General features: G+C 49.8%; 5 protein-coding genes across 5 annotated transcripts; 2 read left to right on the top strand and 3 right to left on the bottom strand.

Moving 5' to 3' along the window:
* Positions 1-590: 590 nt before the first annotated feature.
* POR1 (porin POR1) lies at positions 591-1,445 on the top strand (the record flags this gene model as incomplete). Its single annotated transcript, XM_018878376.1, has 1 exon — positions 591-1,445. One exon carries the CDS (start codon positions 591-593, stop codon positions 1,443-1,445), a length of 855 nt encoding a protein of 284 aa, XP_018735686.1.
* A 289-nt stretch (positions 1,446-1,734) lies between these two features.
* On the bottom strand, positions 1,735-2,472 carry HLJ1 (Chaperone protein dnaJ; the record flags this gene model as incomplete). Its single annotated transcript, XM_018878375.1, has 1 exon — positions 1,735-2,472. The coding sequence occupies one exon, from the start codon at positions 2,470-2,472 to the stop codon at positions 1,735-1,737; it is 738 nt and encodes a 245-aa protein (XP_018735685.1).
* A 1,767-nt stretch (positions 2,473-4,239) lies between these two features.
* Positions 4,240-4,875, top strand: RHO3 (Rho family GTPase RHO3; the record flags this gene model as incomplete). The annotated part of the gene is made up of 1 exon (XM_018878373.1): positions 4,240-4,875. The coding sequence occupies one exon, from the start codon at positions 4,240-4,242 to the stop codon at positions 4,873-4,875; it is 636 nt and encodes a 211-aa protein (XP_018735684.1).
* Positions 4,876-5,306: 431 nt separating this feature from the next.
* Positions 5,307-5,771, bottom strand: MIX17 (Mix17p; the record flags this gene model as incomplete). Its single annotated transcript, XM_018878372.1, has 1 exon — positions 5,307-5,771. One exon carries the CDS (start codon positions 5,769-5,771, stop codon positions 5,307-5,309), a length of 465 nt encoding a protein of 154 aa, XP_018735683.1.
* Positions 5,772-10,844: 5,073 nt separating this feature from the next.
* On the bottom strand, positions 10,845-13,733 carry MDR1 (Mdr1p; the record flags this gene model as incomplete). Its single annotated transcript, XM_018878371.1, has 1 exon — positions 10,845-13,733. The coding sequence occupies one exon, from the start codon at positions 13,731-13,733 to the stop codon at positions 10,845-10,847; it is 2,889 nt and encodes a 962-aa protein (XP_018735682.1).
* Between the last annotated feature and the right edge of the window lie 554 nt (positions 13,734-14,287).

The following is a 14,287-nucleotide window of genomic DNA, read 5'->3' as shown; positions in this document are numbered from 1 at the left end:
TGAGAGTTGAATGACAGTGGAAAGAGCAGTTATAAGTTTTTGGAAGAGAAATGTTTTCTGAATTTTGGCTCGTTTCTGGCAGTCATGCTGCAGTTGTTTTTTCTGTGACTGGTGCTCTCAGTTGGGCAGCTGTCAGTCAATTCAGTTCATCAACCAACTATTCAGCTATTAAATTGTTCAGCAATTGAGTTTTTGAGTTTTTGAGTTTTGAGTTGTTGAGCCAGTTATTCAGAGATTGAGTTACTGGATTACAGACTTTTGTTTACCGGTTATTCGGTGCTGTGACCCCGTCAGTCAGTCTGCCTGTCAGTGTGTCTATGTCAGGGGTCAGTCTTTCTGCCTTTCAGATCTAAATTCTTGTTTCTGTCTGTTTCTGTCTGTTTCTGTCTGTTTCTGTCGTTCATTCTCAATTTCCTCTTCATCTCCTGAGGTTCAATATCGTATTATTCACAGAAACCAATCCCCACGCAATCTCCTCGAGCGAAGCTCGAGGAGCCACGGGGTCTGGGGCAGAGCCCCAGCTGCCGGAGGCAGACCCTTCCCCCCCCACCTGAGACACCGTCAGAGAACTAACAGTGAGAAAAGAAACAATGTCTGTTCCTGCTTTCACCGATATCGCCAAGCCCGCCAACGACCTTTTGTCGAGAGACTTCTACCACTTGGCCAATGCCAATTTGGAGATCAAGACTAAGGCTCCTAACGGCGTCAACTTCACAGTCAAGGGTAAATCCAACCAAAAGGACGGATCTATTGCTGGTACTTTGGAGTCCAAGTACACTGACAAGGCCACTGGTTTGACCTTGACTCAAGGCTGGACCACTGCCAATGTTCTTGACACCAAGATCGAGCTCGACGAGGCTTTCACTCCCGGTCTTAAGGGAGAGCTTGTCACTTCTTTCTTGCCTGCTTCTGGTGCCAAGAACGCTCGTTTGGGTATCTACTTCCGTCAACCTGCTTTCCACGCTCGTGCCTTTTTCGATTTGTTGAAGGGACCTACCTTCACTGGTGATGCTACTATTGGCCACGACGGATTCCTTGCTGGAGCCGAGATCGGTTACGATATCCTTGACGGTAAGATTACTAAGTACTCTGCTGCCACTGGATACACTGCTCCTTTGTACACTGCTGCCGTTACTGCCACCAACAACTTGAGCGTTTTCTCTGCCTCGTACTACCACCGTGTCAACGCCTTCACCGAGGCCGGAGCCAAGGCCACCTGGGACTCTAAGGCCGGATCCAACGTCGGACTCGAAGTCGGTGCCAAGCACAAGCTCGACGAGTCGGCTTTCGCCAAGGCCAAGATCAACTCGCAAGGAATTGCCGCTCTCTCGTACTCGCAATCCCTCAAGCCCGGCGTCACCCTCGGCCTCGGTCTGTCCATCGACACCCAGCGTCTCAACGAGTCTGCTCACAAGCTCGGTGTCTCTTTCACCTTCGCCGCCTAATCACCCACTCTCACTGGTTTCTAGGTTTTACTGTCGAGTAGAAAATAAATAGTGTATAGTCTATAACCTCCTGGGGGACGGGGTGTGCCTCCGGCGGCTGGGGCTCCGCCCCAGACCCTGGTTGCTCCTCTCGCTTCGCTCGAGTCGGGCGCCTGGATCTCCAGTAACGCCGCCAACCCCAGCCGGACAGGCACCCCCACGCCCGACTCGAGCGAAGCGAGAGGAGCAACCAGGGTCTGGGGCGGAGCCCCAGCCGCCGGAGGCAGACCCCCCGAGCCCGTCGCCGGAGTTAGTGGAAATATGCAAAGAGGGCCACAGCGCCAGCGACTGCTGAGAGCGTGCCGATAGCGGAGAGAGACAGTTTGGTGGACCGACGCGGGTCGAAGTGTTCGAGGCGGGTGTGGTGAGAGTGGATTTCCGCGGCCCGTTCCTGGACTCGTTTGAGCCGGTGCTGTTCGTAGCCCTGCTGTTGTTTGAAATGCTTGTCGAAGTCGAAATGCGGTACGTCGTGGTTTGATCCGGTCCGGTGGAAGCCCGGGTTTAGTGGGTGGTCCGGGTGTGACGACGAGGATGACGAGGACGAGGTCCGGCCGGAATTAGGATCTTGGGGGTTGGCGTATGGCCGGTCGTAATTATACACTTTGCGTCGCCGGACATGAGTTTGGCCTGATGAGGGTCTTCTTGCGTCGCCAGGTCCTGTATTATAATATGGATTAGACCCTGACGAGCCTGCTGACCCGGATCCAAGAGAATGGTCGTAACTGGTACGCAATGCCTTATTCGACAAAGTATCATAAGCTTCTTTGATCTTCTGAAACTTGCGGTTGCTATGCACTTTGTCTTCTTCCTGTAGAGTCCGAGTCTTGTCGGGATGATACTTTTTCGACAACTCGAAAAACCGTTTCTTAATCTGTCTGTCCGTGGCTGTCCGGGCCACTCCCAGCACTTCATAATGAGTACCTCCAACCCCGCTATTCCCGCTATACCCGGCCCGATCCCGGTCCAACCACCACCTGCTCGCCCTCATCGTCGTCCTCCTCCTCCCCACCCTCGCGCCATCTGCCAGCACAAAACTCGCCAGTCGCGCTCTCCCGGCACCAGCCATCGTTCATACTCTCCAACCATCTCCCTCACTTGCACCTCTTTTCCCCCTGAATCACCACGCCGCACTCTACGCGGCGTGGGATCTGCCTCCGGCGGCTGGGGCTCCGCCCCAGACCCTGGTTGCTCCTGCTTCGCAGGAGTTATGGATTCTGGAGCCGATTGGAGTTGGATTGCGGTGAGGAGAGACGGGTTGTGGCTTTTTTTCACGGGTTCGGAGGGGTGGATGTGGTGAGGTGTGTAAGTAATCCCGGATATAAAAATGTCGATCTTTTCATTTACCCCATTGAAAACACTCTTCCGAGCTTGCTACGCTTTTAAATTTAAATTCATTATACTCTCTCTTCGGTACTAAAAACAAAGAACTTGGTCTCAAAAGATGTGCTCCTTTGTGGCCCCGACACCAGAAGGTCAAACTTCATCATACCCCGTTACAAGCATACCAGCCCAGCTGCCGGAGGCACACCCGCCCCACGCGCCGCGGCGCCAGTCTGCCTCCGGCGGCTGGGGCTCCGCCCCAGACCCTGGTTGTGCTCCGCTTCGCGGAGCAGCTGGGACCGTCGACGGAACGACTCGAGCGAAGCGAGAGGAGCCACGGGGTCTGGGGCGCAGCCCCAGCCGCCGGAGGCAGAGCCCACCGTATCAGTGTGGGTAAGGGTTGGTTTCCTAGACTGATCTGCCCCTTTTAGTAAACAAACCCGTTTAGAGTAGCTGAAGCCAAGGTACATATATATTTATATATATTTCACGACAGGTAGTACAGCGGTGAGGAGATAGACGTGATATTTAACGAGTAGGTCACAAGGTGAGTGTGGTGTGGTTGGGGTTTTTGAATGGTGTTGAAGGAGTGAGAAGACGGGGTGTGGAGAGGTTGTGGCATGATTTGTCGAGCAAGAGAGGGGGAGGGAGAGAGGAGGGGGGTTGTGGCATGTGTGGGTTGACGAGTGGACTGTGTTCTGATGTTCCATTTGCTGGTGTTTATTTGGTTGTGATAGTTCGATGTGAGACGCAGGGAGATGGTCACGCGGATTTCAAGCTGGCTGGCGGGGGTTGGTTGGTTCACGATGGAGAGGAGGAGGAGGAGGACTAAGTACTAACAGAAGCTGTAGTAGTAGTTTGATTGTTGTTAGAAGAACGAATCTGATTGTGAATCTGATTTTTGACTTTCTGGCTGTCGACTCTGGATTGATTGTTTATTAGTGATCGATTGATTGATTACTTAAATTGTTGTCTCTTGATTATTGACTGGTCGCTGACTACTGCTGCTGCATATTAATAAGAGCTGTCTCGATATAATTGTGCTAGTTACTGGACACTGGCAAGCAAATCCCGTCTTAGAACTTAGAAAGGAGAAACTGTGACTCGTTTTACCAGATATTTCTCATTCTTCAGATACGATTCTATTAGATCGACGTGCTCCACCGACTTGACACTTTCAACTGTTGTTATTATCAGATCAGATTAGATTAGATCATCCAACTGATAAGTTTTTAATAGCACGAAGACTCGACGTGAAATAATCAATCGAATACTCGACTTCAGATAATCGACCTGAGTAATCGACGTGAAATAATCGCATAAGCGTAGACAGAAGAAAAGTTCAGTTTACTGTTTTGTGTTATTCTGTTTTGGTATTGTTGTGACTAGAACCCATTTTTGACTTCAGAACTTTTTTTGTTTCGACAGATACAAAATGCCTCTTTGTGGTGGAGCGTCCAAACCCATAGCCCGTAAAATCGTCATTCTCGGCGATGGTGCGTGTGGTAAGACGTCGTTGTTGAACGTATTCACACGAGGATACTTTCCTCAAGTGTATGAACCAACAGTTTTTGAGAACTATGTTCACGATATTTTTGTCGACGGTCAGGCCATGCAACTGTCGCTGTGGGATACTGCTGGTCAGGAAGAGTTTGACAGACTACGGTCTCTCAGTTACTCAGACACCCATACAATCATGCTCTGTTTCTCAGTAGACTCGAGAGACTCGCTGGAAAACGCCCAAACCAAGTGGGTTTCAGAAATTGTCGACCATTGTGAGGGAGTCAAGCTGGTGCTGGTAGCACTCAAGTGCGACCTGCGAAACACTGAAGAGTCTGCCGAGGCTAATGGTGGTGCTGCTGGCGGCGACGACCCCAGAAAACGCATGATCACCTACGACGAGGGACTGGCAGTGGCTAAACAGGTCGGCGCACTCCGTTACCTCGAGTGTTCGGCCAAACGCAACCGCGGCGTCAACGAAGCGTTCACCGAGGCTGCCCGATGCGCTCTCAGTGCCAAAGCCAAGGGAACTCATGAAGAAGAGAAGTCCAGCAAATGTGTCATTTCATAGATCTCTTCTCTCTTCTCCTCTCATCCCACCACCAACCTCTTCTTCTACAGCCGTGGAGCGTGACGTGCTGTCCGCACCACCTAAAATATTCTCCTTCCACTGTTGACTCGTGTTTTTTTTGCTTGTATTTGTCGCTTCTCTCTTAATAACACCCCCTAATTCTTCTCCCCTGCTCCTTTACCGACCGTGGCACTGCCTCCGGCGGCTGGGGCTCCGCCCCAGACCCTGGTTGTGCTCGCTTCGCGAGCTCCCGGACTCAGTTGACGGGCCCGTGAGGGACCCACGAAGTGCCTGGGACCCCCCTCGCCCGACTCGAGCGAAGCGAGAGGAGCCACGGGGTCTGGGGCGCAGCCCCAGCCGCCGGAGGCACACAGGCCCCAAAAGTAATGCTAAAGTGTATTAGAGATTATTTACAAAAGAGAATAGAGAGTTTAGTAGTTTCTGGCAGCCTCTTGACAGGCCTTGAGCTGTTGGAGATACCAGTCGCAGATTTGCATGTTGCCGCCGTTGTCGTCGAGACATTTGGTGAAGTTGCGGGCGTCGATGTCACAGGGACGGGCAGCGTTTTCTTGCTGGTATTGGGATTGTGCTTGTAAAGGAGCAGCTTGCTCGGGAACAGCAGCAACAGACGAACCGCCGCCGAAGATGCTGGAAACACCGTTGGCCAGAGTGTGGCCTACAGCCGAACCAACTGCGACACCAGCAGCAGTGCTGGCCATTTGGGCAAACAAACCAGGGGCCTGGCCGGTCTGAGCAGGAGGATGATGGGCAGCAGCAGCTGGAGGAGGTGGTGGAGGAGCCTGTCTCGACACAGGGGCCGACATGGTATGAGCGGATCTGCTAGGAGCAGACCGAGATGGAGCGGGGCCACTTCTACGAGAGGACGATCTTGGCATTGTGAATGGACTATTAAAATCAGCAACGAAACAGTCAATCGATAAATCAACCAATGAATCAATTAACAAATCAAAAAATCAACGAATTCAAGTGTGTAATTTGCACTTGGTTTCTGAAAGATGCTGGTGATAGTCAGGAACGTGCTCCGAGCCTGCTTATATATAACACTCCCCGATAGGGCTGAAAAATTGTGGGACAAACCGCCACTCACCGGGTGGCGCGCGCATATACCGGACTTAGCGGCGCTGCGCGCACATGTCCGGCCGCCGGCCGGTTCTAGCAGCTTCTGCTCAGGGGTGGTGCACTGGGGGGTCGGGGTGTGCCTCCGGCGGCTGGGGCTGCGCCCCAGACCCCGCGGCTCCTCTCGCTTCGCTCGAGTCGGGCGTCGACGGTCCCTGCCGGTCCGCGAAGCGGACCACAACCAGGGTCTGGGGCGGAGCCCCAGCCGCCGGAGGCACACCCCCACCCCACCCGGCCGAGGTGGTCCCAGCCGCTCCGCGAAGCGGAGCACAACCAGGGTCTGGGGCGGAGCCCCAGCCGCCGGAGGCAGACCCCCTCCCGGAGGGTCACATTCCGGCGGTGGTGAGCTGCGTGCCGGGGGTGGTGGTTGGGAGGAAAGAGCCAGGGGAGGGATGTGCAGGGCGGTTGCTGCGTGCCGCTGGATGCTGGATGGCTGGCTGGGGCTGGGGCAGCCGCCCACACCGGGGTCTAACCCACAACCGCAATCGTAATCTCACGCACAACCCTACATACATCTCACGCCCGGGACGTGCTGCTGCTGCCGGGGCTGCTGCCGCTGGTGGTGATTCTGCTGCTGGAGCAGCTGGCTGGCGCTGGAGAGGACATCGATCGGTCGGCGGTCGGTCGCAGCAGGTGCAGGTGCACTTGCAGTTGCACGCTCTTGTTCATCTGTCTCACTTGACTTGACCCGACATAGTTTATTTTCACTAGTACAAGAAAAACACGAACAAATCGGTACTGACTTTTTTTATTTTTGGTTGTGCTCACGCGTCCATTTTGCAATTGTCATTGCCATTGTAAAGATTTTGTTGTGATTTTTTCGCTTTTTTGTTTTTCTTTTCCAGGTTCTAAAGAAAGGACCCCGTCTCGGTTCGATTGTTTCCTGCTGCTGCTGCTGCTGCTGCTACTGCTGTTGCTGCTACTGACTGACTTACTGACTGTGGAAAGGCAAAAGCCAGTTGTTTTCTGCTTGCGACATTCCTGTACTTGTGATATTGTGTTCACGGCTGTTCCAAGTCACAACCAGCCTCAAACTCTATTTTCCGGCAAAATTATAAGTGCGCGTGCTATCTCTTGAGTGTGCACATACCACACCATTTGATCACAGTTTTTGTTTTGGTTTGGTTTGGTGACGAGTGTCTTGTCTCGTCGTCTTTGTTCGCGTTACTTGACCGGTAGTTTGGTATTCTGCTGTCAATTGAGAAGAAGTAGAAGAAGTGCTCAGTAAAAAAGAGATAGAACCCTGTGTTTTCTTGCGTTGTTTGCGAAGTTTGGTTTGGTGTTGTGGGTTTCGACACAGCAACTGCATCAGCCGATTAACCGACCGACTGAGTGACGATTCGACCGGCAGTTTAATATAACACCCCAGCTTCAGCATTTCATTTGGTTTCTGGACTCTGGCATCTGACATCTAGCGATTGAGTAGTTTTGACTTTTCAGATATCGGGTCTCAAGTATCAGACAACTAATTTTCGAGTATTTGGGTCTTAGACTATCAGCTATCAATATACTGGTCTTGGAGTATCAGCTATCAATATACTGGTCTTGGAGTATCAGGTAGCAATACTGGGTCTTAGAGTATCAGTTATCACTAATCTATCTTAGAGCATCAGATATATCAGCTATCGAAATTAGAGAGTACCAGCTGTCAATACTGTTCTGCTCGCTATTTATTGGTCCATTCATCTTTCTTCTTGTTTAAAATCGCTGCGATATCATAGTCGCACTTAATTTTTACACCTGCTTTTCCAACAGCATCTAATTTACTAGTCTTCGCCATGCCGCTATTTTCTAGAAAAAGGTCGGATCGAACTTATTCGCTCACCGCCTATACTGGAGTCGAGGATTTACCTCCAAATAGACATCTGCCAAGTCCTGCTGCTCTGGCTGCTGCTGCTAATGTTGGTGGATTGGCATCTCCTAATGGATCAACTGCAAAACTATCGTCTGCTGCTGCTGCAACTGCTCTGCGAAGACATTCCTTGACTAACGACAGTCTTCCTGCTGCCAATGCCATTGGACGATCCACTTCGCTAACCCAAAATATATCTGGGTATAATTATGCCGGTGGTGCTAGTGGTGTTGGTAGACCTACCCGATCCCCGTCAATGGGTTTCTCCAATTCTCCTTCAGTTAGAAATATCCCCTCTACTAGGACTACTACCACTACGACCACTACTACAACTACTTCTGGTGCTGGCCAGCATGGTCGGACCATGTCACTAACTACTACCACTGTTCGTAACCTCGGTTCTTTCCAGCTTATCAGTACCAAGACTGTTCCACTGCATACTACACCAGTTCGACGGTCTGCTAGTGGTAGTTCGGGTTCTAGATCTGGTGGTGGTCACGGTGGACATGCAATGTCGTTTGAAAGTGAGTTGAATCCTGTATCTGAAGAGGATGCCGAGCATCTGGTTCAAACTACAGACTTTTTTTCGTCTCCTTCATCGACTTCTGGTGGTACTAGCAGACTGCCTAATCCTCCTCCGTTGCCTGCATCTGGTAAAGGAGCTAGTCCACGCCATATTACTAGTCCTAGAATCGGGTTTACTCCTTTACAAGAGGAGGATGAAGAAGGTGATCGTGATAGATTACAAGCTAGAAGAAGATCCACTCCTGTTAAACATGTTCCTCCACCACGATCGGTTTCTCCAATGAAACCTGCTTTGAAAGACACCTCGTCAATCAACTCTTCATCTGATGGAGGTGGTAGTGGTGGTACAACTGCTGTGGACCCTTCTGCTAGTACTACTAGTTTGAAGCGTAAAAATACCCGAGTCTCGTTTAGCGGTGAGTCGGATATTGAGTACATCCCCATTCCTGCCAGCAACGATGGATACAGAGAGTTTTTACAGCCTGTACAATCAGCCCATGCTGCTGCTGCATCTCTTGCTGCCAGAAAACATCCTTTAACTGCTTCTACTCCTGTTGGCAAATCATCTAGTAACCGAAGAATCTCAAGTCCTGCTGCCACTGCCGCTGCTGCTCGGTCTACCAAAGGCGCTTCTCATAACGCTATGGGTTCAGCAACTCTTGCTAATGGTCGTCATGATGATTCTGATAGTGGCAACTCGGTTTATTCTGATGCTTTTGAGGATCCAATCGAGACCGAAATGAGAAATGCTGCCGCTGCTGGCAATACTGCTAATGCCACTACTGGTTCAACCAAAAACTATTCACTACGTAACAACAAGTCTGGTACTCAACCCAGAGCTGGGTTTCAGGACTCGCTTCGTAAAAGAACCAGTCAAACCAGTCAAAGTTTACAACAGCAGCAACATCGCCAGACCACCGATGTGTATCACCACCAACAACTCAATCACCAAATTGTACAGCAATCCAACAAAAACAACAACAATACTGGTGTAGCGCCACCACCAGGAGAACCAGTTGTAACTCAACAGCAGCAATCTACCACTGTAGTATCTCAACACCATCATTACAGAGCGCTTGCTTTGGATAGCGATGGTGAACCAGAAGACGACGATATCACCCAGATTGCTTCAGACCACAATGCCCATGAAGATGGTAATATTGAGGACGATCTAGATGCCATTTCCCTCAATTCGGACTCGTCATGGAAACGTGACCGTGCTGGTGCTGCCAAACCCAAGACATTCAAACAATTGTCACTTCGGGATGAACTGCCATCTCGTGAAGGTGCTTCAGGAGAGCATGAAGCCACAGCTTATTTGGATGGTCAATATAACGAGTATGGCAATGGATGGGCTGAGCCACCGTCACCTCAATTCCGTCACGGTGGAAACCCTGGTTTGTCTCCTAAAGTAACACCAACCAGAACTCCTGCTACCAATGGAGGAGGATTTAGAACCCACTCGCTCCGGTCAAACACTCAACGACCAGACTTTTCGCACCTGCCCACCACATCAGGACCCCAGAGAACAGCGTCACTTTTGTCTAACAGTCAAAGACCCGACTTTTCGCACCTTCCTGTGACGAGCACAGCACTTGAACGAACCAACTCGACGTCTAGTTTTGAGCGTGAGAAGCGATCCAAGGGCCGCAGTTCTAATAAATTCTCGAGAATGAGTATGCGAGATCCAGTTTCTGCTCCACAAACCCAGGTACCTGGTACACAGCGACGACCCATGTCGCAGGTTCCAACATCCACACCACGACCGTTTGCTGCCACTACCCTTGCAGCCACGGCACCAATTCCAGCTGTGTCTGCAAGCCAGCCATTCCGATCGAGAATCGCCGACTCGGATTCTGACACGGACCTGCCTGTGCCAACCCTGCCAGTGCCTGTAGAGCTGGATATGACGATGGAGCCGCCACGCCAGAAACCCAAGAACAAGTTTATGGGAGTGTTCTCGCCGTCCAACTCTGCTAAAATGCTGGTCTCGTCACGCAACGGCCAGCCCGAGCCGCGCAAAGTGTCGACCGCCTCATCTAAAAAGTCATCCCGAAAGCTACGTGCCAACGACACCTCGTACGACAGCGACATCATCAAGTTCAACCCCGACGGCACCATCGCCAAAAAGAAAAAGTTCCCTGGCCTCCGCCGAGCTTTCGGGCTGGACTAGTACATGTGTATTTATATTCCTTACTTGGTTTAATACTGCGACGGGGGGATCAAGGAATGTGTCTATTTATGAATATTTATTATGTTTTGCCACTTGGTGGCCGGGTCATGCCTCCGGCGGCTGGGGCTCCGCCCCAGACCCTGGTTGTGCTCCGCTCCGCGGAGCGGCTGGGACCGTCGACGAACCGACTCGAGCGAAGCGAGAGGAGCCACGGGGTCTGGGGCAGAGCCCCAGCCGCCGGAGGCACGTCGGGATCGGGTAGAAATATCGAGATATATATCATTAAGTCTGAGGCTCTTCGAGCAGGTCGCGGTCGGCCTGCTTGACAGTGGACACATCGTCATCGTCGTCGTCGTCTTTGACTTGGCGGTCGATTTCGTCGATACGGCGACGGAGTTCGCCTGCTACGCGCATGCCGTCGTTGATGATGCCGTCGAAGACGTTGCGGAGTGTGGCTGCTGCTGAGATTCCGCGTCGTTTGGATGTGTCAAACACTCCGGTGCCTTTGTCGGTGAGATGCACCGACCGCTGCGACGATTGCGCGAAGAACAACTCCAGGGTCTCATCGGCAAGGACCACCATGCGGAACGTCGCGAGGTTCATTGTCAATGGAGTGTCTGGGTTGAGTGCTGCATTGCTGTGCAGTTTATCTCGTGAACTCGCGGGTGAGGATGATGATAAGGTTGCGGCTGATGTTACCGATGAGGTCGAGGATGTTGGGTTGGTTGTTTCATTATTGGTTTCGGTAGATTTATCGTCGAGGTTGATGAGATCCTTTTCTTGTTGCTTTGTTTCTGTCTCGGTAGGTGTAGCGTACTCGAATGCTCGCTGGATAAAGTTACTGATGGCTGACAGGTACCTGGCGGATTGCTCGTGTTGGATCGATGACATGTTTACGAGCGAGACTGGGCTGGGTGGTTCCCCGCTACTGTCGTTATCGTCTTTTGAGTCAAACTCCCTCTTTTTCTCGATGTAATTCGCATAGTCAGACTTGTTCTTCTGGATCTGTTTGAGAGAAGTCTCGTCAAGGATATATGGATCTTGTCTCCATGGTCTAGTCAAGTAGAGTAATCCTTCAGACATACTCAAAATGCCCTCTCGATCAACGCTTCCAGTACCCTCACTATCGTACAATTCAAAAAAGTTGGACATGGCTGTCATCAGATCTGGTTCAATCAGTCTGTCCAAGCCGAGTACAACGTCTCCCAGAGTCAACATACCCCTTAGTTGCGTATCCCAACGACGATACAGTCGTTCTATGAAATCATGTGGTGGTGGGATTTGTGTACCTGTAAACCGAGAGTTGGCAGAACCGTTACCCAGCTCCTGGTAAACGGGGTTCATCCAGTCCACAATACCTGCCATGAACACCACAAAAGTGTCGAGATTCATCTCTGATTTGGCATTACCCAGACCCAGTCTTGTTTCTTGAAGAACCCCGTAGAACCGGTCGTAAACAATACCTACTTCTGCTGGTGTCATGTTGCTCGCTTTGGGTAGGTTTCGAATCTGTGTACGTTTGGCAAATATTTCAATGTCTTGAAGAATCTGGTTTTCATATTTCGATCGGAACTGGTTGATCATCTCGTCGGTAATCACCGAAAACTCTTTGAATGCAATAACCATCAACTGCTGGAATTTGGTAATCGACCTCATTTTCTCAGATTGTGCATTTGGATGGGCTGGTTGGTCTAATGTAGAGAAATACGATTTGAGAATCTGAATTACTGCTCCATCATCAGTGGCATCTAATAACTCTTCTCCGTTGATTCGCAAAATAGCCAGTGATACCTGGAAAAGCGTTCTTGCTCCCTCCAAAAAGAAGATATCTGCTATTCTAAATGCATATACCAAAGGCATTGAGTTGATAAATATCGATAAAAACCATGGAAGTGATACCACTGACAGTTGCACGTCGTATTTCACAAGATGGTCCCATAGTATAGGCATTGTCTTTTCCACTAAAGATTCGAGGACTTTCTGATCCAACAGGGTGCCATACATGGTCTTGGAATAGTATCCTGGTAGTAACTTGTCACAGATGGTATTTAAACACCAGAAAGCCTGCTCTTCTGATTGATAGATTAGTAGTGCAGCTGCTACTATATTCATTGCCTGGCAGTATCCTACCTCTGGATTCTTCCAGGAATACACCGTCAGCACTCTTCTTAATCTACCGATTCCCTCAGGATCTTGATATGCTTTGTACTCTGGAAGCGATCGATTGAGATCCTTTTCAATCTCGTCAATTGCTAGCGAAGTCCTTCCATCAAACTCTTCTAGCAATGACGAATATAATCGTTGATTCTGCATGCGAAGATAAATGGATCCACTAGTCAGTTCCCAGATCTCACCTCTCAGCTTATTTGGCAATCCAATTCTAATCAGTTTGTAAAATCCTGGCTGTCGAATAAGCGATATATTTCGTCCATGTTCGTGAAAATATTCAAGCCATAGTCTCATCTTTGACTTGTCACGAAGTTTACGCGAGTCTCCTGGATATCTAAATAAATGGCCTAAACCCTGAGGAGGTTCTGGTACCGATTTCACTTTGGGTACTGACTTGCCTGAAACTATTCCGATTTGTTTTCCGCCATCCCCGCTGTTAGAATCAGTCGGTACCACATCCTCAGTATGATTCACAACCAAGTATTCCGAGAAAAAACTATGCAAATATGGTCTTAATTGTTTAATCAAAGGCAGATTCGATCTCAGATTGTCCTTTAAAACTTTACAAAACCCTTCACAATGTGATCGGAGCCCCACAAATTGAATGGTGATGGTAACACCATGATACAAGTGAATCATCAATGCAAAAAATTGAGACGGCAGTCTTTCAACCCGGCGAATAGTCACAAGCGGTATACTAAATGTACAATCACGAGGATCTGGTGCACTTGTGAATACCAAAAACGATTCTGACAGATACAGCTTGCCCTGGAATAAGGGAGCTCCTTTAATTCTGGTCCCGGGAAGAGCGATCGAGACCTCTGCTGAACACTGATCCATCAGAGATTCGGAAGGAGGTAACCTGTAATCTGCCGTAAATAGCTCATCTCTACTCAGTTTCCGATTATAAATCGAGTCTTCTGGCCTGTAATTAGAACCGTTTGCGTTGTCAAACAGCGACAACTGTGAAGCCTTGGTCTTTAAGGTCTCTAGGAACGACATATCACGAATTGACTAGTTGTTTTTCTCCAAATGTTAATAAAGATCGATTACTGCCACATGGACAGCATCCAAATTAAAAAGACAAAAACCAAAATTTAAAAATGAAAGCCTGATACGGAACCTCGGGAGCCTTTGAACTGTGCGTCTGTAATGATCTCACTCACTACCATCGACTGACTGTTACACACGTAACCAAAACTGCCAAAATAGTGACAAAACTTCTGAATATAAAAGACAATTGATATACGGTCGATATTCTCTTTTATAATCTGATGGCAAATGTTTTGAAGTGCTGCTACTTCCAACCTTAAATGTCTCCTTGGTCAGCCTGTTTCAAACACATATAAACAGAGAGCATCACCCTGTCTGTAACCTACATATGATAAGGCTGATAGATAGCGCACCTCGAGCGGCTGGATGGCGCAGCATCACATACGGGGTAATACGGGTATCCCTAGGAGCCCTTCAAGCAACAAAAGTTCGGTCTCAAGCCGCGAAACTTCGCTCGGTTCCCCCCAGTGGATATCTGGGGGAACCAGCTTGACCACTGGACT

This window comes from Sugiyamaella lignohabitans, chromosome A, assembly GCF_001640025.1.
Source record: "Sugiyamaella lignohabitans strain CBS 10342 chromosome A, complete sequence".
In the NCBI taxonomy this organism is placed as follows: domain Eukaryota; kingdom Fungi; phylum Ascomycota; class Dipodascomycetes; order Dipodascales; family Trichomonascaceae; genus Sugiyamaella; species Sugiyamaella lignohabitans.
This window is presented reverse-complemented; position numbering and strand designations above follow the sequence as displayed.